This window comes from Triturus cristatus, chromosome 11, assembly GCF_964204655.1.
Source record: "Triturus cristatus chromosome 11, aTriCri1.1, whole genome shotgun sequence".
Classification (NCBI taxonomy): domain Eukaryota; kingdom Metazoa; phylum Chordata; class Amphibia; order Caudata; family Salamandridae; genus Triturus; species Triturus cristatus.
In genome coordinates, this window is record NC_140594.1 from 652,877,384 (window position 1) to 652,904,237 (window position 26,854).

The 26,854-nt window shown below is 45.5% G+C and overlaps 2 protein-coding genes across 2 annotated transcripts in view; one reads left to right on the plus strand and one right to left on the minus strand.

Annotated features, from left to right (window-relative positions):
* DTYMK (deoxythymidylate kinase) overlaps window positions 1–25,909 on the minus strand; it is a 44,315-nt gene extending 18,406 nt beyond the window's left edge. Inside the window, exon 1 of the mRNA XM_085634179.1 lies at window positions 25,608–25,909. Within this exon, the coding sequence (XP_085490305.1) occupies window positions 25,608–25,743 (136 nt within the window). The 5' untranslated portion in view covers window positions 25,744–25,909. The remainder of the gene's footprint in view (window positions 1–25,607) is intronic.
* D2HGDH (D-2-hydroxyglutarate dehydrogenase) overlaps window positions 25,825–26,854 on the plus strand; it is a 595,031-nt gene continuing 594,001 nt past the window's right edge. Inside the window, exon 1 of the mRNA XM_085634178.1 lies at window positions 25,825–25,989. The gene's annotated coding sequence lies outside the window, so the exon portion shown is untranslated. The remainder of the gene's footprint in view (window positions 25,990–26,854) is intronic.

The following is a 26,854-nucleotide window of genomic DNA, read 5'->3' on the forward strand; positions in this document are numbered from 1 at the left end:
CAACCAGTTTTTTTTAGATAAAAATATATATAATTTCATCTATACGAAGATGTTTAAACCTCTTAAACATTTTGCCTTACAGATGCTCTAAAAACACTGCAGGAACATAAAATTACAATAAGTTGTTGTACTCATCACAACATACAACAATTTCTATCACTCACTCTTATACCTTCTGTTGGACAATATCAATGGACAGAAAAGGTGATGGAAGTTAGGCTTGTAATTTGTCTAACCACTAGCAATCACTCAGGATAGCATACAACCCCATTCTCTTGCCCCCTAGGTCACTTGAGCTTAGACTGAGACCAATGCAAATCAGTCTGGGTCAACGGGATGGAAAGTTACTGAGCGATTGGCAGTGGTAAGACTTCGCATCAGTTTTTCTACTGAGTTGGTCTCCAGTTGAATATGTGTGGGCAAGTTTCCAAATCCTGTATGGTTAAATTGTTTTACTGTCAGCTGTTATTTTTGTGGGGGGTTGGGGGTTAGTTGATCTTTTATTTGCCATCCTGACTGAGAAGGTGCGGATTAGTCCATGTGACTAGTGAATGTTGAGTTGAGACTGCTTCTGGGGTGGAAAACATAACATGCAACGTATAACCTGTGTGGAAGGGCCCAGTGATGAACTGTAGCAGGTTGTTTGCGTTTAGGTCTTACATGACTATTTGGGTACAAAATATTTATTGTATCGAAACAGCTGTTTAGGCCAAGTGCATATACATACCTTATCACAGTGGTATGTCAAGTCTAAGCATGGCCTCATTCTGGAGATTGTAGTGGGGCAGGAGTGGGTGTAGAGCAACAGCCTGACAACAAAACTCAGAGGCTTGGTTTTCTCTTCACCGTAGATCAAACTACCAGTATAAAATTCCAAAAGCAGGCTTAACCCTACACAGGGACGAGAATACATAATTCAAAGTCATTGTGTGGGTTTAGCCTGTTTTTGGTCTTCTTCCGTATGGTAGTTGGGCTTGTTCTAAGAGAAGGGTCCCTTGCTCTTAAAGGGGATTGCTGTTGATAAAGTGGAGGAGAGGGGGTAGGCCAAGTAGTACGAGATAAGAAATAGCCAATGTTTTTGATAGAAAAAATAGGGAGCACCACACATCAAGAGAGCATCACATAAAGGTGTATCCCTCTCCAGGCCTCTGAATGTATGGTAGTGTTGTAGAGGAATCAATTACTTGGCAGGCTGGCTCTGCATAAAGCACCAACCTTACAGAGGCACCAGCTGGAATACAGTGAGGAGAGAAAGGGCTGTTGGTGGGAAGGGACAGTGTTAGGTGTGGCGGCAGTAGGAAAAAATGACAGCTGGAAATAGGGGCAGTGAAGGAAAGAAGAGGAGCAGCGATAAGGGACAGGGGCAGTAGCTGTCAATGAGAAGTTGTTAGAAATGGGATTTTTGGTCGGCTAGGGCATGGGCCAAAGTCAGGCAGAAGCCACCACTCTAGTCAGGATAAGGGAGTTACACTCTTAAAATAACCCCTGTTCACCCCCTTGGTAGCTTTGCACGATCAGCCAGGCTGATCTTAAAGGCAGTGTGTAAAGCATTTGCACATAACAATAATACAGTGTAAGCACTACAAAAGGACACCACACCAGTTTAGAAAAATATCCAATATTTTTATATATTTATGACAAGACCAAAACGATTAAAATCCACAATACAGTACTAAAAAATCTTCAATTATCAAAATATGATTAAAAAATAGTTACCTGATGTCGATAGCCCCAGACTGAGCTATCACGGGCCAGCTACGGTGTTGGGAAGACCCACAAACAGTACCTGTTAGAAATGCAGGGCGTCTGCAACCTCTCGTTGAGCTTCCAAACGCACGGTGTCCACAGGCGCCCGTTCCGGAGGTCAGTGAAGGAGTCGTCGGGGCCCTTGAAGTCACACGGTTGCAGGTCGAACTCCCCTCTGTTGAAGTCAGGAGTGCTGGCAGGCGTCAGGTGATGCGGTGCGATGCCCTCAGGTTGCGGTGCGATCAGCGGCTCGGCTGTGGTGTCAGAGAGACCAGGGTCGCTCGCGGTGCAAGGTGAAGGCGGTTCCCGTTGCAGTGCTGGCAGGTCACGGTGCAAGCCATGGCGTCGTCGCAGCTGAAGCACAGTTGTCAGGTGACGAACTGGAGTCGATGGTGCTGGTATCAGTAGGCCATGGCTGCGGTGCAGGATGAGGGCGGTGAGTCGTGTAACTTTACGAGCGGCGCCCTCGAACCACGGTGCAAGCTGCGGCGTATATTTCGGTGTGGAGCGGCATCTTCGGGGATACCAAGGCATCTTTGTGAAGCGAGGCAGTGCGGAGCCCACAGGTCGCGGTGCGAGCAGCAGCTCGGTGGCAGCGTCAGCAGGCGTCATCGGTGAGACCAGGGTCGGATTGCGGCTGTGCCCTCCGCGGTGCCTTCAGGATATGGAGTCAGCAGCAGCATCGTAGACGGTGTCTGGTTGCTTTTTCCTCTGTTGCAGCACAAAACACACAGTCCCCAGTGCTGAGGGCAGGTGAGCTAGAAGTCTTTGCTGTTCCTGAGACTTCTTGAACATGGGGCAAGCTCTACCTCTAGCCCTTAGAGAAACTCAAAAGTAGATTGCAGAAAGTTCAGTCCACTCCGTTCACTGCCCAAGACAGAAGCAGCCACTGCAGGCCAACACAGCAAAGCACACAGCAAAAGTGGTAGTCCCTCCTCACAGCTTCTCCAGCTCTTCTTCTTGGCAGTCTTCTTGATCCAAAATAGTTCAAAAGTTCAGGGGTCTGGGCCCCAATATTTATATCCCAAAATCCTTTGATCTCTTAAGCAGAGTGTATCTGTGCCCAGCCAGAACCAGTTCTGCCTTCTCTGGTGTGACTTCCTCGCAGGAGGTGGAGACGGCATGGTCAGAGGAAGACCAGGCTCTTTGAGGTGGCAGGAAATCTCCCCCGTCCTTAATTGCAGCACAGGTCTATTCAGCCCTTTCCTGACCCACCTAGACTATCTGGAGCCACTCTTGCTCCCCAGCCTTCTGTCATCCAAAACCCAGACCGGCAATTCACATTCCAGCAGAGGCACACGGGATGATTGAGCAAGAAAATACCTACTTTCTAAAAGTGGTATTTTCAAACACAGAATGTAAAAATCAGCTTCACTAAAAAGATGCCTCTTTAGATTCGGAGTTCAGGCATACTAAACTTTATTTTCCTACCTAATTCCCCCGGTCAGTTAGGTTTATAAGAGGACATAAACAAACTCCCCGTTCTGTCCTATGGGGAACAGGTAGCCTTACAATAGTGAAAAACAAAATTTGCCGTAATTAACTATCTGGACATGCCACACACACCAGGGCATGTCCTACCTTTCACATAAACTGCACCCTGCCCACAGGGGTACCTTGGGCCTACCTTAGTTGTGGCTGACATGTAAGAAAAGGGCGGGTGAGGGACTGGCAAGTGTGCACTGGCCTAGTCGACATGGCAGTTACAAGCTGCGTGCAGACTCCGCAATGGCGGGTCTGAGGTACCTTTTCCGGGCTACTCACGTGGGTGGCACAATCAGTGCTGCAGGTCCACTAGTAGCATTTGATTTACAGGCCCTGGCACACTCAGTGCACTTTACTATGGACTAACAAGTAAATCAAATATCCAATCATGGAAAAACCAATCCATAACACAATTTACCACAGGAACACTTGCACTTTACCGCTGATCAGCAGTGAGAAAAGTGTGCAGAAACACTACGCCAGCAAAAACAGTCTCAAAACACAGAGGTCAGAAAGCAAAAACTCATGGGAAACACGCCAAAAGATGCCAAGTCTAACGAAAGTGAAGAGCAAGAAGTGAATAAAGATGGGAATCTATGCGCATATGCACCAGGCAAAACATTGGCGGCAGTGCAGCAAGCTTTGCTTTCACATAGACAGCAGCTGAGCAGGCTTCCCTCAAACACTGATAGTATCAGGGTGGCATTCACTGAAAGCCAGAACAGGTGCTGCATTGGCCACAACAATGCAACTTCCACTCATACAGAAGAAACGCAGCAGAGTTAGCAGGAGGGACACTATTCTCATACTCACAACAGGTAACAGTTTCAACAGAGCATGCTTCCCTCAAACACAACACCCGTATGGCACAATATGAAGATTGGTTGGTAAAAGCGCCCCATGCCGTGCTTTCACTTAATGCATAAACTGAAAATCTGTACGTCTGTGAACCAGTGCAGAGTTTCTGCGATACAACACCAGAGCTCTATGTATTGTAACGGTGAAATTAGGGTGAATGGATCCTCAAAATAATTTAACTGAACATACAACTGTGGGGATAGTTATCATAGGGAAGGGGGTCGTCAAGTACACAGAAAGGGCATAAAGAAGGGGGGAGGAAGATCTTATGAAGTAGAATTGATTGAGAAAATGTTAACGCTCCCTCCAGGTATTGATGAAACAGAAAGGTCTTAGGCTGTTTTCTAGTGATAACAATGAGAACTCCATGCACACAAAGGGGAGAGAAGAATTTCAGGTTGAGGTGCTTGAATCTGTGTAAGAGAGTGAGAGTATAATATATACATATCTATCCCCCTCTAAAGTCATAAGCCCTAAATTCACAAAGCAACATGGGGGTAATGCAGATTCTACTCAGCTCTTCCAGTAGCACTTTTCAAGTTCTTCCCAGACAGCACAAACCTGTTTTCCAAAAAAATAAATAACTAAAGGGCAGGAGAGACTTAGTAAAGCTTTGGGGCATGACAAAGGCCAAACGACATGTAGAAAAGGCTATGTGTAAAAAAAAAAAAAAAAAAAAAATGCTTGTGCGGCACATGAAAAAGTGGTTTGTTTTGTGGGTAAATTTGACAGCAAACCTTTTAATTACAATTTATCTGCACAAAAATAGTGTACGGTACACAGCATTATAGTTCAATTTGACGAGTAACCTAAGCTGTAGTAATATAACAATTTAAAGTGCCAGGTCTTGAGGGCCTTCCTGAAGGTGTTCAGGGAGGGGGTGTGTGATATCGACTGGGAGTTCGTGCCAGGCCTTGGCCACGATGTGGGAGAAGGCCATTATCCCCGTTTTGACACTGCGGATGCGTGGTATATTGGCGAGGTTGGCGGATCAGAGGGTCCTTTTGGGTATGTGGAAGGTAATTCTGCCGTTGATGTATTGAGGTCCGGTGTTGTGTAGGCATTTGTAGGTGTTGGTGAGTATCTTGAAAGTGATTCTCTTCTGGACGGGGAGCCAGTGGAGATTCCATAGGTATTGGCTGATGTGCTCGTGTCAAAGGATACAGAGGACGAGTTTGGCGGCGGTGTTCTGTATCGTCTAGAGCTTGCGGAGTAGAGACTTGTTTATGCCGGGGCAGAGGGCGTTTCCATAGTCCAATCTGCTGGTAATGAATGCATGAGTGACTGTCTTCCTTGACTCGTGGGGAATCCATTTGCAAGTCTTACGTAGGATGCGGAGAGTGTTGAAGCAGCTGGGGGCGATGGCATTGACCGGTCGGTTCATGGAGAGGGAGGTGTCAAGTACGATGCAGAGTTTTCTGGCGTGGTCCGTGGGGGTCAGGGTGCCGAGGGCAGTGGGCCACCAGGTGTTACATGCCGTTCGGGTGGGTACGAGGATGTGGACTTCGGTCTTCACCGAGTTGAGCTTCAGGCAGCTGTTGCTCATCTAGGTTGCAACATCCTGCATTCCTTCCTGGAAGTTGAGTCTGGTGGTGGTGGGGTCCTTGGTGAGTGAGGATGAGGTGGGTGTCATAGGCTTGGGATACTAAGCTGAGGCCGTGCTGTCGGACGATGGTGGATAGGGGGGCCATGTAGATGTTGGAGAGGGTTGGGCTGAGCGCTGATCCCTGGGGATCTCTGCAGTTGATTTCAGTGGGTTCAGATAGGAAGGGTGGCAGTCTGATTATTTGGCTTCTGACGGTGAGGAACGGTCGGATCCAGTTGAGGGCAGTTCCTTGTATGCCGGTGTCCTGTAGTCTGGCGGCGAGTGTGCGGTGGGAGACAGTGCTGAATGCTGCAGATAAATCAAGTAGAATCAGGGCTGCGGTGTGGCCTTGGTTGAGGAGGGTGCGAATGTAGTCTGGCAGCAAGTAGGGAGGTCTCGGTGCTATGGTTACTGTGGAATCTGGTTTGAGAAGGGTCGAGAATGGCGTTGTCCTTGAGGAACCTTGTCAGTTCTGCGTTCACAGTCTTCTACGCAACTTTCGCTGCGAAGGAGGAGTGATATGGGGCGGTAGTTCTTGAGGTATGTTGGATCTGCTGAGGGCTTCTTGAGCAGGGGCCTGACTTCTGTGTGTTTTCGGACGTCGGAGAAAGTGCAAGTCTCGAAGGTGGCGTTGATGGTGCGTCGTAATTCTGGTGCTATGGCGGTGGAGGCTCTGTGGTAGGTGCGGTGGTTGCGGAGTCAGGCGTATGGTTGTTGAAGTTGTTGTAGAGGTTTTTGATCTTCAGGTGGGAGTAGGATCCAAGCTTGTTGCAGGAGGTCCTAGGAGGGGGTGATGTCCGCGGCTTCGCGGGGGGGTTTGGTGAAATCCTGGATGATGCTGAAGAGTTCCTTGGGGTTGCTGGAGTTGGCAAGGATTTTGTTGTGGATGAAGGTCCTTTTGGTGGTTCTAATGTGTTGGTGGTATTCCGTCATGGCGTTCTTGTAGGTGGTGTGGTTTTCAGGTGTCTTCTTGTTTCTCCAGGCGCCTGAATGTGCGCCTGGCTTTTTGGAGGTCTGTGGTGAACCAGGCGGCTTTGCTGGGGTGTTGCCTGTCAGAGTTGCATAGGGGGTGAGTTTGTCAGCGCAGTTGGAGATCCATGTGTGGAATTCCCTAGCTGCGAGGTTGGCATTGGTTGCAGTGGTGGGGGTGTTGTGGTTGGAGTTGAGCTGCTCCTCGTGACTCTGCTTCAGTTCCTTCACGGGTGGGTTTGGGGAGCTTGGGTTTGTCGACGAGAAGTGTACACAGTGGTGGTCGGTCCACGGGGGTTGCATGGTCTGACTGAAGTAGACGCTGTTTTCTCTTACGAAAATGGGGTTGAGGGTGTGTCCTTTGTGGGTCGGTGTGATGACGAGTTGTTTCAGTCCGAAGTTGGCGAGGTTGTCTCGTAGGGTGATGGAGTTGGGGGTCGCTGGGGTTGTTAAGGTGGAAGTTAAGGTCACCGATGAGTATGTAGTCTATACTGTATAAGGAACAAGCATTTACAATGCAATGGTCTCGGCATTGTTAAAGTTAGAGCTATTGGCATTGCTCATGACATTTTTGTTTATGTTTTTGTTTTTCAAACATTTAAAGAAACGGCATTGTTATTTACAATGTCCCGTTACCTGTGTGTTCTTCGTTGCTGGACAGGTGCTGTTCATGCCCTATGCCATGAACAGCATAGGGCATGAACTACGTGTGTACGCGTATGCCAGAGCGAGGGAATTTTTCTTCTTTTTTGGTTGCAGTTTTATACAGCGCGAACTCAACCCGAGGGTATCCGAGCGCTTTACGTGAGCGTCAGTTTCATTACACACGGACACAGTCATGGGAGATTAAGTGCTTTGCCCAGAATCACAGGGTGTTTGAGCCTCCCACTAGCCTCGATCCTGGTTCCCCAGCTTCAATGTCGGCCGCTCTAGCCGTCAATCCACATCCTCAGTGTGTGGAGAAGAGACCGGTTTTCTGTAAAGTCACATTCGCGATTAGACTTCGAAAGTCTTTCTGTAACAAGTCAAAAGGTTTGTGTTCAGTAAAACTCCGAGACAGGATCTGGGAGTGAAGTGCCTACGCTCTGCCAAATGAAGAGCCAGCTGATGAACCAACAAGAAAAAGAAAGAAAGGACTCTAAATGCGTGAATTTTGCCGTCACTTAATCCAGTGTCAAGTTATGGGAACGAGCGCAAGCAGTTGCAAAGAAAGGATTTACAGGAGGAAGTTTTTATACTGGCTACCGCTGCAATGGAACTGCCACGGAGGAGCTTCTATATGGTTTGCTTTAAAACTGGCATCCGAAAGCGGCCACAGGTTCTTCTTAAGTTGCTGTCCCGTATATTGACTCCGGTGACCACAGGCACCTTCCACCTCCAACAGCCCCCAGCGCGTCCTACCGGGGCCCTTACCTTCCAGTAGAAGACACCTAGCCGCTCCAGTTCAGCGATGCTCACAGACCGGTTGAGCTGCAACTGATGTGGCTGCCTCTGGTCCTCCGAGGACTCGTCCATGTACCACGCTTCCACCATGTTTGCAGCTCTGTATGCAAATAAAAGCTTGAGTCACAAGGCAAAGTAGGAGTAGAGCTGCTTTCAGCCCGCCCCAAATGGGGAGGAGCCTTGCTCTACGTATGCAGGTAAAAGCTAGCGTCACGAGGCAAAGGAGGAGTAGAACTTCTTTCAGCCCGCCCCAAATGGGGAGGAGCCTTCAACACACCACCCCCTCCCAGCTGGTGTCGTCATTCCAAGTGTGACAAAGTTGAGCAAACGCCAAATTTGCTGGGAGAGGTGGATTTGTCATTAAAATAATCATCAAATAAATCACGCATTAGAAATGTAAAACAAGAATGACATGGACCCCGAGCGCCAGGGGGAGGAGAGCGAACAGCGCCAGTCGGACGCAGGAGCACCGAGGGAGCCGATAGCAGGGGGAGGGGACGAGCACCAGCCGGGCTGCTTCTGCTCGGTACGTCTCGGCCTGACACCCACGCCGAGTAGATTTCTTTTTTTAACCCTAACCAGCAAGAATGACATATGGACCCCGAGCGCCAGGGGGAGGAGAGCGAACAGCGCCAGCCGGACGCTGGAGCACCGAGGGAGCAGAGAGCAGAGGGAGGGGACGAGCACCAGCCGGGCCGTGGACGGGGATGACGCCATGAACACCACCGTCCTTCTCCGAGGTCAAGCAGAAATGCCTCTGAGAAACGCAGCGTCATTTTCGGATTCGGGGGCGTGTTTTTCTTTCTCTCCTCTTCCCATTGGCTGGAATGTTTAGATTCCAGAGAAGAGAAAGAAAGTAAAAAACACGCCCCCGAATCCAAAAAAGACTGGGCTTAAATGGACAGATGCCCCTCTCCTCCAATGGCTGGCCTCCATTTAGGAAGCCAGCCAATGGAGAAGAGGGGCGGGCTCAAGCCCCATACTAGAAAACATTAAATCTCGCCAAGCGAGACTGCGCAAGCGCAGCCTTCGCTAGCCGAGACCTAATAAACAAACAGTACAGGTACAACAGTGATATCTCAGAAAAGACAGTACTGGCACAGACAGTGATACAGGGCGACGGCCAGGTGAAAACAGGGCACAGCACAGAGCGGATAACAGCGGCCTCAAACACCTACCAAGTGGAGGTCAGCAGGGGCAGCGGCGGAGCACACATAGCGGAGCTGCTGGGGAGAGAGCAGGTCTCAGACCAGAGATCAGAGGTCTTGCTCTGACACCCAGTTAGTGTCTCCAAGATTATACTTAATAACCGATACTTAAGTTGTGGAATCTTTTCCTTCTTGGAAATAGACACTTTAAACTCCAACTGAAGGAAAGAGGCCACATTCTGGATCAACATTAACTTGTGTGCTCCCAGTCAAAGCTGCCCAATGGCAGAATTATAGAAGTTTTAACTAGATTCCAGCTTGCTCCTCAAGTGCTCTTGCAGAGCTTCCCTTTAGCTTTTCCAGGAAAATTGCACTGGAAAATGAATTATTTCACTTAAGTTGAAAAGGAAATTCAGGAGATAAGCACTCTTGCACCTCTCCCCTCTGCTGGATGTTGTTGAAATGTGTACCTGGAATTATAAACCACCACTTTCAAAGATCAGTCAATAAACTATATTCGGTTTTTGTTTGCAGAACCATAAAAGTTACACAGATACAATACATAAAGACAATAAAATATTAACACTACTTAAAAAAAAAAAAAACAAGAAAAAAAAACACAGACTTCACTATAAATAATCTAAAAACATGTCTAAAAGAGAGACTTCTACGTGTCCATAAAGTGCCTAGATTTCAAAGATGCTTTTAAAAACCCTACTATAAAAATGATACAATCATCCTTCAACAATTGAAGGTACATAAGAGCTGGTCTGACTTGGTTAAAATTTAATTTCTTTCAAATAGGAACTAACAAATGCCTCCTGGGGACGTCATATAAGTTACAAAAAAACATAAAGTGCAGCAAATGCTGAGGAGACTTTCTGTCGCAGCCACAGGACGCTAGCACTTGACCTCTGGAAGCCCCCTTAGGTCTTGCTAACAGGAGGTGAAAAAGGTTGAACAGGAACCTAGTTAAAAGAAATTTTTCATGTGTCGTCAAGGAACCCATAAGATATGGTTCTGACAAAGGTGTTGATTTAAGCGGTAGGTATGCTCGAACTCATGGTTTCTGGACCTCTACTGTTTTCCACATCTGTTTGCCTTCGGCTCAGAAAGGCAGACTTAGTTAATTCCACATCCTTTCTGGGTTAAGAAATTGGATGCCCCGCCCAATCCATTCGAACCCTTTTTTAATATAGTTAAGCCAGGGAATACGAACCATATTATCTAGGGCCAGGCACATTTTTAAGATCAAATGAGTGAGGATTAGGTCTTTATTTAACCAACACTTTACCAAGAAAATCAAAGGGCGTAAGGCAAGAGTGTCGCTTAGGTAGGGGACACCCAATTCCTCGTGTACCGCCATATTCGAGGTTTCTCGCGGGACACAATCTTTTTAAAAAACAATTTTCCACTACCTGGAGGGGTTCTGTTGCCGTGTATCCCCAAATCTCACTGCCATAGGATGCTATCGCTAGACTTTCTGCTTGATACATTAGCAACATTGCTCCAGTTGGTTTCTTCCCCACTTTTGAGGCAAAATTAAAAATTGCTGCATTTGCCCGAACCAGATCCCCTTTTTTCTGATTAATGGGTCCCACTTAAGTTGATCATCAAATAAGACCCCTAAATAAGAAAAGATATTAGTGCGGGGAATCTTATTACCAGTTCTGAACTGTAAGCTCCTCTTCATATGCCTCCCCACCCTCATGACATAGGACTTCGAGGTATTAATGGACAAGTCCCGGTCTGACATAAAACCCGAGAATGCAGCCAAAAGAGCTTGGAGACCCAGTTCAGTTCTGGATAGGACAGCGTCGTCCACGTAAAGCAAGACTGGGACGCCCCGCTGTCCTACATAGGGGAAATCAGTTTGAGTTGCCCTCAACACATTTTCTAAATTGTTAATATAAAAATTAAATAAAAAAGGCACCAAAATACAACCCTGACAGACACCCTTCTTAATCTCAAAGTCCCTTGTTACCTGCAGATCTTGAGTACCCAACGTTAGCTGTGGTCGATGAATGCAGGTCCTCAAGAAAGTTGAAAATGCTGTTTTCCACCTCCATTGCCCTCATGGCCTGCCATAGCATAGCCCCGTTTACACAGTCAAAAGCAGATGACAAATCCATGAAGGCAAGGTGGATGGTTCCAGAATGTGCTACAGTGTATTTATTCAGTATCATAAAAAGATTAATACACTGAGCAACAGTGGAGCTGCCCGGTCGGAAGCCATACTGGACGTCCGACAATATCTTGTTCTCATCCGCCCAGCTTGTTAGTTTTTGTAAAAGGACACGACCCATCACTTTGACCACTGAATCGATAAGCGAAATTGGTCTGAAACAGTGAGTACTGTTTCTATTGCCCTTTTTAAAAACTGGGACTATGGTTGAAGAAGCCCATGACTGGGGGCACCCATTCTTAGCTGTGCCATTAAATAGGAACTCAAGAATCGGAGCCCAGAACAGAGTCTCCGATTTGAATAAATCCGGGGCGATCCCGTCTGGGCCTGGAGCTTTATTTATGGTTAGCCCTTGGATCGCTTCCAGGATCTCATTCATGTCAAAACTTATCACAGCATCTTTCCTATTTTCGGGCTCTCTAAGTAGGCTCAAGCGGGCATTCAATCATAGTTTCAAAGTGACATACCCACTCCTCTGTGATGTGAGCCACAAGGCCCACACTTCCTTCCTTATCAAACAGGGGTCCATTCACAACACTCCAAAACCTGACACTGTTCCTCAGAGTACTAGAGTTGATTACCTCTTTCCAGGCATCTTCCTGCAGGGCTCCCTTACGTTTGGCCAGGGTTAGCTTATGTTCCCTACAATCACGAATCTCTGATTGGATTCTCGGTCTTGCTGCCAGAGCTTCCCCCAACCGTTTAGCTGATTTGGAGCAGCTGGCATCAAACCATCTGGGGCCCTGTGACACAGTGCCTCTAGCCGGAGCACTTAACAATTCCCCCACTGTTTGCGCTATTACCCCGTAGGCGCCAAGGATCTCGTTGGGAGTGGACCTCTCAGATGTGCATAATTTTAGTTCCTGGGCACAAGAAGTTTTTTCCACCTTATTAAAAAAAAAATAACGGGAGACACCGGGGACCATTTTAGTCTGCACTTTCCATCAGTTGATTTCAGGGTACCCCTATTCAAAACCTCCCCAGTTTTTATCAATAGTGGGCCCGACATATAGACTGATACAGGGTTATGGTCACTGAATTCACTAACTACAATGTTAAAACCACTACAAAAAGATTGTAGTGACGAAGAAATTAAAATAAAGTCAATGAATGATCCTCTTCCAGTTCTTTTGAACATTGGTACAGGGAACTTGGTATGAGGGTCAGTTAAGGACATCGTGACTACTAGATCTAGTTCATTTAACATTGTTCAACAGTTCCCCTTGAAGATGGTGTTCAAAATGAAAGCCCCTCATACGGGGACAACCCAACTCTGAGATGCAAGATGATGAGGGGTCACCGCAAGGGTGTATATTGAAATCACCAGAAATCAAAAAGTTACAAAATCTGTAGCCCATGGTTTGTTTTATCATTGCACCCAGATTGGTGATATTACACACCTCATGCGGACAAACCGTTGTTATAAAAGTTAAAGATTCCCCATCTAGTGTCCCCCCTACTTACTGACAAAGCCAGAATTCCTAAATATGTAGATGGGGTCACCTGCAACTTGCAGTCAACGGCCACCAAAATGTAAGTAACTAAGCCCCCCCCCTAGGTCTACCACTTGCCGATGGAATGGCCGGGACAAAAAATGCCTTGTAGCCTTCCAAAAAAAGGTTACAGTCCACCGACCACGTTTCTTGTAAGCAAATTATAGTGTATTGCTTCACGTAACATACCCACCGAGGATCTAGGAACTTATTAGCCAGCCCAGCAATGTTCCAGGATAAAAAGATATTAAACCTCACTGCTGTATGGCTCACATCTACTGCCCCTAAAGACTGAAGAGGAGTAACTGATAATGATCCAGGGGACACAAGGGCCTTCAGTCAATCGCAGTTCTCCAAGCCGGATAAGGCTGCGAATCTTATCTGTCAACAATATGTGGGTGCCACACAACTGCCCATCCAAAGCAGGAGCTAAATGGGTTAAGGCGAAAGGCTGTTGCCTGGGAGCTGGATTATTTATCCAACCTCCTCGATGGCGTACCCTATGGGCATTATCTAGCATTTCCCTGTGGGGGGCAGACTTGTAAAAATAACCCAAGGGTAAAGCCTTAATAACAGATCTGGTGAGCGGAGTGAGGCTAATGTCCTTGGATAAAATGCGCCCTGCAGTAAAGGGGTTGTCAAAATTTACGATAACACAATCACCAGGGTCCAATTTACGTGAGGTCCCCATCCAACTAACCCTACGTGCCATAAGAATATTTTTGTATACACAATGACCCATGGTGGTATTGTGGGTAAATCAGTGATTTAATTTGTTTCTCAGCTGCGCGTAATCTTCCGTTGCCCCAATAGGGAGAGGGGGTACATTCCCCAATACTACTACATATGGGGTAGATTCAGGTGGAAGATCTATAGTCGGAAGATTAAGTAGCTGGTTTTCCCTAACCACTGGCCCCCTCTCCCTATGCGTCACGGGAGATCCTACTCTGCTCGTGGAATGTCATAAGGTGGCCGGAATATCTGAACTTCTGGACCTGGTGCTTATAAGGCTATTCTTATCAGTTGCTACAAACCTTACAGTAGACCCACCCCCTGCTCCTTCCCCCACAACTCTTTTGTCCCTTATGACTAGGTCATCTATGCGTGTGGGAGGACTAACTGGGGGCATAACTGGAGGATTACATCCTAAAGTCCCCTCCAGCTTGGCCAACCTAGCTTCTATCACACTTATTTTTTGAAACATAGGGTCTAGTAAAGTGGATAGCATAGTTTCTAGCCTACTCCAGAAATACCCCTCCTTGGTGTTATCAAAATAGTTGCTCTGGCGTAAACTGATTCATAGAGGTGGAATTACCCTCATTAACAACATTAGTGAAGAGGACAGATAGTGCTTTCCCTCCAGGGGTGCCCTGTGCTGGTTGTTTTTTAGATTGTATGTACCCACGTCCCTTTTTTTGGTAGGGGGGATTCATTAATACAATCTGGTTTAGGCTTAGCCTTCTGCCCTCTAGTAGTTACTTTAATTTTCATAGGAGTAGGTTCAGGCTCCTGAGAAGAGCAAGAGCCAGGATTTAACATTATGGCTGTAGGTGGGGATGGGGGCGGGCTAAGCCTAACTAAAGAGGCATCCTGGTTTAGTGCCGGCAGAGAGTCGGAGAATGCAGGGGTTAGGGAAAGTCTACCTATCGGGGAGTGTGGATCTAGGGATAACCTTTGTCCTGTCATTTGGATTTCATGAATGAGGGCAGATTCAGCCCTCAAGAGGAGAGATACACCAGACATTAAAAAAAGCAAAATTTGGTAGTATTGGCCTAATTACTAAGTGCAATACATAGACTACAAAATACAAAGTACGATGTGCAAAGTACAATGTGCAGGTACAGTTCAAAGTTAAAGCACAGATTACTAAAGTGACAAAAACGAAACACCTCAGGGCCTTAGTTGTACTCCTCGCAAAGTGCAAGGTGCGTTTTAGCAGCAACAATTAAAATGGTTAAGCAATAAACGGCACTAAAGTGCAAGGTGCAGTGCAAAATCCAGGCACAATCAATCTTGCAAGGACAGGTTAAGTGGGTAACGGAGTAATCACGCCTTGTCCATCAAAAAAGGTGCATGGGGGATATACAGGAGTCAAAACGTCACCCTACCTACCGGTCAGGTAAAATGAGTGATACCACATAGAAAAGAACAACAGTACCTGTATAGAGAACCTTAATACTGGTGAGAAGGGGGTTGGCCCTGCCTCTTCCTGGCAATGACGGGCAAGCCCTTGGCCCGGGCACGCCCGCGCGCATCCCGCACTGCGGGAGGGCCGCTGTATCGTTATCGCACCCCACGGCGCGGTGACGCGGATGCCGGTCACAACAGGTTTGGCTTCCCAATGCATCCCGCGCTGCGGGAGGGCCGTGTTATCGCACCCCACAGCGCGGTGACGCGGTAACGTGGATGCCAGTTGCCAAGCCCTCTGGGAGTTGTAGTCTGGTGTCTCGTTGGGCCGTTTACCTCACGGCCGGTAAATTAGGGATTCTGCAGACTTCCTCGCGGCAGCAGCAGAAGCTGCAAAGAACAAAGATCACTAGCTGCTACTGGTCTAGACTGAATCAGTCTTTCACTGCATGTGTTGCACTCTTTCAGACCTTGCTGCTTTCTGGCTTTATTGCCTGGCAGCTTATATCTTCTTATTCTCTTTCTTGAAAGAAGGTCCTACACATACTTACCAATACCAAGTAGGGAGCAGGAAAGGAGGGGAGGAAGAAGGAGAAAGCACAGGAGGAGGAAATTAAGGCGGAAGAAAGGAGTTGGGGAGGAGGAGGCCAACAAACTGCACTTAGAATCTCAAAGTTTATAGTTTGCTTCTCGTTGATGCACTATGGTACACTTATTCAGGTACTAACAGGATGGGTGCCAGAATACCAGTGTTATTTTCTGAAGACCATCCACCATCTTGCTCTACAGTATATCTCCATTGGAAAGTAAGGCCCGGTTACATGTCACCCATGGTATTAATTAGGAGTATTCTTCCTCACTCACTTGCTTATTTTACAGTGGATGTTAGAAGGTTCAAATAATTTGTTTAGCAAAGTTGACACTGTAGCATCTACTATCTATTCTTTAGAACTCTGCATATTGGCTTATGTTTGGGTTTGTCTAACCTTTTGTATTTACCTGGAGCCCTCTTATACAGTTTGCAACTTTTTGCTAGTGCAACACAGCACTGTATTAGTCTCGAGCTCCCCTTTGTTGCAGAGGGCCACGTTAAACATTTGTTTGAGGATTTATCACACTAAAGATAATGTGCTTGTACTATCAGCTGCATAACACGGTCTACATTTTCATTTGATGTCCCTGCAAAGACCAGACCAATACCTTTTCTCTCATTATTTCTGCCACCTACATTGTCATTATGCTTTACAAGTCCATTAATTGAGGTAATCACTTTGCTAGTGAAAAGGAGGTGCTTTGGTATGGTCAGCGACTTTCTTTTGGGGTACAAATCTCATCTAAACAACTTAAATAATTGTTGTTTCGGAAAGTTGTTTACAGTAACTTGTGGTGCAACAGATCTCACAGTCTGCAAGTAAAGGATTCAAGATCGAATGCCCCTGCAGAAACAGTCTGCTCAAAATGTTTTGGGTTACAAAAAATGTCATGATTAAATAAAAAGCAATCCTTCTCATTTTCACGAGATATACTCAAATAACCAGCATTGTGTGCACTCCGAATGTTTACTCTCTGCTCGAATGTGCTCTAATTTTCTTTTTGACGTAATGGATCAGCAGTGCCTCAGAGCAATTTAACTTCAAAGTTCTACCTTTTTAATTAGAACTGTGCCTTTTGATGTTTTTGAAAAAATAAAATAAGCCTCAATACTGGAAGCACTTTAATTGTGGGGTTCAGAGTAACTCTGCTGAGCTCTGGGTAAATTTCGTTATTTAACGTAGTTTTTCTGTTGCCAAAGTACCGTTTTTGTGTTACTCAAATGCTGCATAAACATCAACTGTAGCTGTTCCCTCAGCTGGTCCAATATTTGTTTTTCTGTATACAGGTTCCATTTATTAATTGGGCTGGACTACTGCCTGGCTCAAAATCAAAGTTTCCTACTTTTCAAAAGACACTGCCATTGTAGGTGCCCTGCCTGAGGAGGTTTTGGCCTTCAGAGCTACCATGTTTGATGTATGAAATTTAAATTCTTTCAACGCTTTGTACTTGGAGGCTTTTACACAACTTTTTTTTTTTTTTTAACCGACGTCTGGTTAATAGTGAAACCCAGCTATTTCGTAAAACAGAATGGTATTTCTTAGTCTCCTCTTAGGTTTATTCATGCAGCTATACTGCAAGAGGTGCTAAGCAGTTCACAAACCACTTCAGAGGCATAATATTTGGGGGGCATTTTCTACTGTAGAAGGGACTTACCTTACTGTTTTCTGTCCTTGCATGCCGCAATAGGGGCACATTTCGTTTAGAGCATACATAACCTGCGACTGGTGCTGTACCCGATAATTATTTCTTACTGTGCCTTCCTTGTCCACAATTTATTGGTAATTTATAATTACAGGGGCTGGTTACTTTGAATTTTGTTCATTAGTGTAAAGGGGCCATAAATTGTTCAAGAGCAGATTGAGAAGGAAAACCTGCTGCACTCAGCTAACCTCTGTGAGAAGGTGTACTCTGCATGAACCTTCTCCTGGGCGTCCATAATTCTTCTCCCTAGGCTACTAAAAGACCAAATGACTGAATCCTGTGGAATCTAAATTATACCTTGGCAAGCGTTTATTTACATTGACGTTTCCTTGTTCTTTTCTAAATTCTACAGAATAAATCATGCCATTTAGAAAGATTGTAAAGCATTGAACTTGTTTACAGTTTTGATAAGCAGACAGACCCAGCTTTTGCATTATGAAGGCAAGATCAGTTCGCTTTTCCATGGGTTGTTTTTATTACACTTATGGTGTCAGAAAGCACAAAATGTTGAGCAATACAGAAATCCAGTGCCCAAGGCATATACGATGAACAATGAACAGCATAATCTTGCTCAGAGGGAAGTCATTCAATTTAGTCCACGTTCCCAGGCAAATAGATGGAACTTGGGTCTCCTGGTCATTCTGGCACCCCTTTCTACAAGGAAGGTGCATACATGAACCACACTGATGCCCCCAAGTGCCACAGACTAAAGGAGGGGTTCTAAAACCACATGAGGCATAAAGAATACAGGAGGGAAAGTGGGTGGGTAGAAAGCAGGATATGGTCCTAAAATCATGGTAGAGAACCTCCAATCCACTCATCTTGCAGGTGAGCAGTGGGATGCCAGAGCTTTACCACTTATCTTAAAACTATATAGAATATGTAGACATGTACACATACATGCATACACTCGTATACAGAGGCATATACACACACCAGCAGGCTTCCAAGACTAAGACTCTTTTCCCTGATGCTGCTCGCTGTTTGGTGCATCATTCTGCCTCCCATGACAAGATTTCATTGCACTGTTTTTAGAGTTTTCGTTGGATTAAAAAAAGCCATATTGGAAAGCAACACATTCAACGTGGTAAACAAATGCTTATTTAAAGTACGCTGTAAATAATTATGTAAACGCATCATAGTTTTTGTCGGTCTAAATATTTCAATATTTTCCATTGTTGAAAGAAATTGGCAATTAAAATGCAAAAGTATACTGAAAAATACAGATTGCAAGTAGGTTAGGATGCTTACATACAAAATGAATGCCTACATCAGGTGCTTGTTTTATTATGTAGGCTATTGAAATGCCTTTCCATGAGTAAGATAGATTCACAAAGACGCATGTGTATGTGTGCATCCCTGGAAGGCTGGCCATGAAACTTGACAAGAGTGCCATCAAAAATGGCCAAGGCAAAATTATTAAAACAAGAAAAATTATCTAGCGTCCAAACACCAATCAAGCATTTGCAATGCAATAGGTATCGCATTAAAGAGTTTAAGCTATTGGCAATGCAATAGCTTAACATCTTGCAAATGCAAGACCTATTGCAATTTTTTTTTAACTAGCACCCATGCAAAGAAAGGGGCGGGTCCGACATTAACGTGAAACCGCGGCATGGGGGCTTTGACAAAAAAAAAAAAAGCATCTGTTTGTCAAGTTGACAGAACTTGTTTGGGGGGGGGGGGGTAAAAGCACCCATGCCACACTTTCACTTTGTCAGCCGCGTGCCTTTCTTTACAGGTGGTTTGTTTCAACAAAGGGGAGTGGCCTCTATGAATGTAAAAATCGATGCATGGGCACTAGTAAACAAAATAAATAAGTAAGCGAGGCCGCTAAATGCGGACCGCGCTGCTAAAATAAATAAACAGTCGCTATAGTTAAAGCGGACCACCATTACTAAAAATGAAAACAGCGGGCAGCGTGCTGCAAGGTAGTGGGTGGAATAGGGGGGGAAGCGCATTAAATAAAATAGTGCTCACCGACTTATAAAGCAGACCATGTAACGCCACCAGTAAAAGGTCCAGTAATTAAGGGAGGTAACAAATGCAGACCAGGCGGTATTAAGGAAGGACCAACAAGCCGAATAACGACTGGGAAGCCAGCATTTATTAAGGACAATGACACAAGCCAGTTAAAAATATGGGCGAGAGTGGACGGGGTTTCAAAGCTCCACTACTCCATACCTTGCAGCAGCGCATGCGTTGCCCAGGCTCGATCTAAAGACTATGCTTTCAGCCTAGATTTGGAATTTAACGTGGGGACACTCCGTGATGGAGTAACCATTGTGCTTTATAAGTGGTTATAACATAACATAACAAAAGTACAGCTGTTCTATATGTCATGCAAGTACTGGGCAAAAAATCTAAAAAAGTGACCACTCATGTCACAAATTATTTACCATCATAATACCATTAGAAGGGTAGGGAGCTCCGAAATGAACCCTTATATGTTGTAGCTACACTGATTAGAGGATATATCTGATTAATTAATCTTGGTATCAAGCACTGCTCACTAACACACAAATTGCACCTAGACAGACCCAATCTTTTGGGAGGGGGCCCAAGGCACACAAAGGGCATTACTGGGCCTCAACCATGGTGGTGAAGCCACATGCAATTGGTGTTCAGAAGAACATCCACCTATGGATATGCGAACTTGACCACAGACACTCACAGGCCGATTCACAAAGGGCCTCTGCACTCGCAGTTGTGGCAGGGGCCTGCAGTCATGGCAGTGCTGCACAAGTGCCGGGCCCCCACCACTAGTGCGGAGGCCCTTTGTAAATCGGCCCCTTATGCTTCACTAAATTCGCATGGTACCTTGGGCAAGCAGTCAAGTGATTCTCAGTCAGATAATGTGGGGGTCAAGAGCTCAGAACTAAACAGTCAACCAGAAGAAAAGAACACAACGTCTAGCCCTGTGATTCGGTTTTGAATAAAATAAGGTACTTTAATCACACAGCATACCATAATACTACACTACAATTATGGTAATGTGACAGACGGAAATCCTGTTTGCAACCTTGAGGCCCTATACCCTCACATCACTAATCGAGATACCACAGGTCTATAATCCCCGTTTATTAATCCAAGATGCTGCTTATCAGGCATTAGTGCAGCTCTCAGCCATTCCTAAGGACTACATGTACCCAACAATTCAGTGCACTTTTCACATTTTGTGCTTAGTCACAAAACTTCTTAGCCCGTGCTGGGACCTCTGTTACTCATTCTCTTGTTCTCTCACAGTTCTCAAGCCCCACGGTTACCTGCGTTTTGGAGTTCAGGCAGGTGCAAGGCAGACTTGTGCAGCGGTGCCATTTTCATGGTCTCACTGAAATCTTGAAGATTAAAGACTGCAGTGTGGCAGCTCCCAACAGGTCTAGTCTAAAGCAGCCGCAGCCTCACTAGGAAGGGTGCACACAACAGGATGGTGCAGCCTGCATGTAGATCAGGAGGGATTCAGTAGTTGCGGCCTACAGGCCAATCAGGGCGTTCGCCTTAGCGTGGACAGAGGTTGGCTCCAAATTCGGCAGCACCTTAATCACAACAGGCGATCGATTTCACACAATACTTTATTTCTGCCGAATTCTTGGTGTGGTGCATAATCAAAAACCTTTAGGGAAACCACTTGAACTCATGGGTCGCTCCTTGTTACACTCTTGAAGTCTCTCGTGCTCTCTGGCTATTCACCAACCCTGGGAACAAGCTGGCCTTCTCCTACTAAACAATTCCCCTGTATGGCCAGGCACAGTACTTCCCTGTCAGCAAGCAAGCAAGCATGCAGACTTCAAGGCTCTAGAGCTGTGCAGACCTTCAGTTCATCCTGCAGAAAGTGCAAACTACAAATGATGCTCCTAACCTCCAAAAGAACGTCATGAAGGACTTGGAATATAGTATGGTAATTTGGATGCCACTTTTATATGCATTTCCTAGACAGGAGGGGTTGGAACCACTGGAAAGTTTTCATAACAATTTAGAGTTGGTTTCCTTTCAAAGGCCATTTTCTGGCTGTTCCCGAGAGCCTTTGCGGAGGACGGTGCTATCACTGCAGGCAGCAATGATGCTGGCTCCAAGCAGAATTATCCAAAACAAGGGCACATCAAAGGTAGCGCAAGATCTCTGCATCTCGCAGTCATCAGCCTTCATGAAGCAGTAATCTTGGACTGAAAAGGCACAGGCCCTGCTTCTAAACATTCTCACCTTGAGCAAACACTGCTGTCCCAGCCTTCACACCTATTATCTTCCAAATGTCAGATGTCCATAAGAATTTAGAGAGTTGCAGTCGACGAAAGACCCACAACTGTAAAGACTGACTAGACTCAGAAAGTGCCATGATACCATAATAAATGGCAGAAGAGCGCTATACATATGCCGGGAAAACACTTCCAAAAAGCACTGCAAATACATGCCATCCAATGTGCAGAATAATCACCTGTGGCTGAGATTAAGTCAAGCATGCTTTCCATCTCTTTGTGGTTTATTGCATTTAATCTAACACGGTCACATTACTCCTTGTCGGCACCTCCAATGGTGAAACCCTGTTCCTAAAACTGAAGCTATTGCCTTCCAGTTCTTATGGCAATACATAAGAGAGTGAGACACAATAGAAAACCTCTTATTCACTGTAAGGGCTGGGATAGCATGCGTGGCACACTGCACTGTCCTATCCGTCTGCTCATCTTTCGCCCACTGGCCGATGAGCCATTAGAAAGAAATTAACCTGTATTCTCATAGACGGTCACAATTCACTGGAAACCATCTTCACACAAAAGCAGGACATTGGTAGTAGCTAGATGTGTGGGACTATCCCTCAGAAAGGTCTGTTAGCTACTCCAACATGGACTCTTCTTTCTGTAGTTCTGCTCCCAATACATAGCTTTAAGCTATTGAGAAACTTGCACCTCCCTAAAGATGGGAGGTATCTACAACCAACAAGGATAGAGCTAAAAGGCATTTAAAAAAACGTATACGTTTAGAATTCCCACAAAGTAACAATTGCTTCTATTTATTTTCGTGCAGAATAAGTGTCAGCCACTCACAGAACGGTTTCTTTCTCGTCTATTTCTGAACAGTGATGGAGCAAGGATTCACATCAAAAGAAACTTGCTTGTATGCAATCCTCTTAAATAACCTGTAATACTATAACCAACCTGTCCGTAAGTACTGAAAGTGCATCACATTCAATTTAATTGCATCTAGGGGACGCTTTCCTATGTGCTTCTCCTAATGAATAATAAGAGTGTATTAAATTGGCCGCTTAAACGCGGGAATTCTTTTGCGCAGGCGTCTCCCACATCATGTGGTGTGACGTTCTTCTGTCGCTTGGGGGGCGGGGGGGAACTTTGCAGCTGCGCAGTAACATCTAATATGGCCGCTACAAAAGCAGCACACTAATGCGCATGATGAGCCGAAACTAACCTATGCACGTACTACTAAGCTATTAACGCAAAAGATTTATTAAGTAATTAGGGTTAGAGTAGAAGTAAGTGGTATACAGTGAATTCAATGAATTTTGTATTCCAACATGTTTCTCTCTGACTTTATTAATAGTTCGCATTTGGGCCTTGGAGGGTGACTGAGGTCCTCATCCTTTGTGGCAAACACGCTTGTGCCCTACATCTCTGCTCTCAAGTCAATGAAGTCATTTGACGGACTGCCCAAACCCAGCAAGGACATGAGAAAGTAAACTCCTGACCCTACGAGAGGAAGACCCAGCAACATTGTACCTTAAAATTATCGATCATAATACGAAATGTTTGTGGGAATAAAGCTTGTGGGTATTAAAATTAAAGGGCGGGGAATTAGACAATAAACTTAAGAAAAATATTGCACTTGGTATGGTGTGATGTTCTCTCCCCACTGCTTGGCCCAATCAAACTACGGGTGAACATGGAATTGAGACATTTGGGGGTGGATCATACACTTGAATTTGGTATAACAAGAAGTAGGTATAGATAGTTTGACACTTGATGCTGATGCTATGCTGAGATGCTGCCAGATTTTGCGGAAATCTGACTGAAGAATCCAACACTGGGGAAAATTTGCGGAACAACCGAGGAGGCACATCTAGGGAAGGGTCCGGACGCGCCCGAGCCGGAGAGAGTAGCACCAGAGAGGGGTGTAACGCTGGCGTTGCACTAGAAGGTCACCTTTCCCTGTCCTGAATCCTAGACTCTCTGATGTCGGGGTCCTGACACCATTCTAGGTAAATATATCTGTAGGGTAAATGCGCCGTACTTGCTCTGTCCTTTCTCTTCTCAGGTGCTGTCATTTCAAGAATTTATTAATGCAAACTGAATTATAAGCCATCTGTACTATGTTCCTGATGGAGACATCAGGTTTATTCAGGTCTATTTTGATTTGACTCACAAAATTATTAATTCAGATAAACTTTTAAAACTCCCAGAGTCTGTGGTTCTTTAGAATAAAAAGAAATGCATTATTGTCTTTACTCCCTATTCTAATCTACTACTAGATCTTATCGAACGTCCATTTACTCAGGAGACAGGAATGGTAAGAATACTGGTATAAAGGTTTCCTAGGGTAAAATAAATTGATGACCAGTGGATATTTGCCAGCTAATTGTGTGTATAAATGTATATGGGCCCAAATGAGTGTTGTGTGTATGAATGTGTAGAGCTGGTAAACTCCGCTGCATCAACAGCTCCACCTCTGCCGGTGTAAACAAGGGGGTTTTACCCTTTATTAGAGGTCTACCACATGAAAATACCTCCTATTTTATCTTATAGTCTTGAATACATTCCAGCTGATAAAAGGCAAGCTGTACATACGAGAGAAGGGAATCTGCTTTGTAAAATGATAAAAGATAATCAAGCAGTCCTTGCCCAAGCTCTATGCTTCGAGTAGTCTATAGTTAGCTCCTTTGCTACAGACAGTGGCGGCTGCTATTTGAAGGCTGGGGGTGGGAGAGGGGGTCAGTGAATTAACAAATGTTTCTCTTTTTTAAATTACACTTACTTTTCAGCAGCTGCCCCCGCCATCGCCTTCTCTTGGTCCTCTTCCCTGCTTCCAGGACAGGAAGCAGGATGCACCCAGCCTCCCGATAGCCAATCACAACGCTGCAATGCAGCATTACGATTGGCCTGAACAACATGGATCAGCACTCAGTCAGAGATCTAGGCTGGGCATATTCTCCATGCAGGCTGTAATGTAGCCTTCATGGCGAACATGCAAAGTACACAAGAATGTTTGGCCGGCCCCAGAGGGTCGGTCAAACATTATTGCGCACTTTATGGAGTGCAAACCACCCCTCCTCCCCTCCCCTGTCAGCAGAGCAGTCCCGTTCCTGCATCAACAAGGAAAAAAAAATGATACTAACTTAGTTATTATAATTTTATTCTTCCTTTAGTGAGACTGCTTAAAAGCAGTAGGGCGACGCTCCTCCACCTTAGCGGCTCGCAACTGGCTAGAGCTATAATCAAACGTAAAATGGGCATACGATTTATTATATGCCGAACCAGAATCCTTAAGGGAGCTTACTAAAACTCAAGACATTTAAAATGAGTTGATCCAATAATCTTTTACAAGGATCCCAGCATAGCGTTAGATTTTTCACACTGCACAGTAGCATTTTTAAAGTCTTGGACACCCGCACTTCTGAGGTTATTTTTAAAAACCCTGACCGTGGAATAAGCCATGATCTCGACGTCAAGCACTGTTTCGATTTATCACAGTACACACATTATGAAGATACTACAGAATAGAAGACTCAGCAAGGATACTTAGGATTCACATTAGTACACAGGGTACAACACGATCATTCTAACGCAGTTAGGGATTTTACCACTAAAAGCGCTTACAAAAAACTAGAACAATTCCAACAATACTACAGGTTTATGTGATCTCTGTATAGAGGTGTGCAAGATATATTTCATGTATTGTTTACTTGCCCAAACATAACCTTGGTAGAGGGCAGACGTCCCTATTACCTATTTGTCTGAGATATATCTACTGAACAAGGTTTATTAACTTATTTACATCGCGACCCAATGACTATACCTGCCATAATTTATTAACAATTTTATTTTTTATTTAAACATACGTTGTAATTGATTTTATATAGAAAATCTCAGGTGTATTTTTATTCTTTTGTTGACCTCAGAAGAGGTCCAAATCAAATAAAATCAATCTTGAATTGAAGGTTGGTTCACATTATTTCCGAAAAAAATCGTATTCTGGCTTTGACTCCTTTAACTCATTAAGTGTTCTGTCTATTTGGGGAGCAGCAATATCGGCGGGAGGCTCCTCCTCACCTGGAAATCGCACTAACTCAGCGCTCCCTCCCGCAGAAACCAGCGCCTCTACCAGCCGGCGGCACTGGGTGCTCTTGCCAGCACGATCCACGCCTTCCAGCACAATAAGTGCACCTCGGCCACATACCCCCGCCATTACAACCCTGAGCGTCCCGCCACAGATATAAAAACAGTGACGCCAACACGCGACGTCAGCGTACCGGAAGAGGTTTCACGCACAGAACGCGGGGTAAGGGGTGGAACGTAGTGGTCGCTGCTATACGAAACGACCAACTTGTGCGACTTCCCTCCTCCGTGAGACCGCACCTCTTTCCATGGGCGTGCGCTCAACCTCCTAGACTCCACCCCTTTAGGGCGGACCTACCATCACGTTCTGAACGAGGTAAGCAAAACGGCTGATGAACATTGCCCCAAAAAATGTGCGTGATAAGGCAGATCTGTAACTCTAGGTTTGCTTCCAGACTTCCACCCCTAACATGCATTACAGTTTTGCTACGGTCATAGTTCCATGAAGATTGTCGTCTTTGGTATAATCGTCCTGCTTCAAGCATTGCACGTTAAAATGTGCTCCAGTGGCGCAACTAAACCCGAACTTGGGTGCGGGCTAAGACTCCCAGCCATGGCCGGCTCAAGCGCTGGTGGCGGGTTTTACGAGTCTTTTTTTGGCGCTCTCCTCCCCCCATATCCTCCTTCTTCATGAATTCCATCATTACCACTCTCCAACAGTGCACCTCATCTCTCCCTAGCCTCTCTATGATGTACTTTTTTAGGTCTCGCCAACTATTGCGTAGCAATCGCTATACGAGACTCTAGTAAGGGGCTCCCAAAAGTGCTCCCAAAAGTGGATTGCATGGCGAGCACAATCACGTGTATCGTGCCGCCATGTAATCCACTTTTGGGGAAGCGCTTCAGCCCACTGGCGCGTGCACTGGCGACGGGCATGCGGTTACGCGCACAATGACGAGCAGAGGTGCCATATGGCTTTCCTCTCTCGTCATGGTGCGCGCACATCGCACACCACTCGCCAGCCAGCCTGCTTTCACTTTTGCGCCTCAGTCTTGTTTATTTAACTAGTACGGAGTTTGAGCCACCCACGGAAACAGGTTGCTTTTTTGATTGTACACGCTGCGTCCTCATTCTTAACTGTGAGCGCTTTTCGATTAAAATCAGCTCGTAAACAAACACATAATTCCACTTATGTCCATAGAAGTCCACACCGCCACACTTTGATGATGTGTGTCATCGTT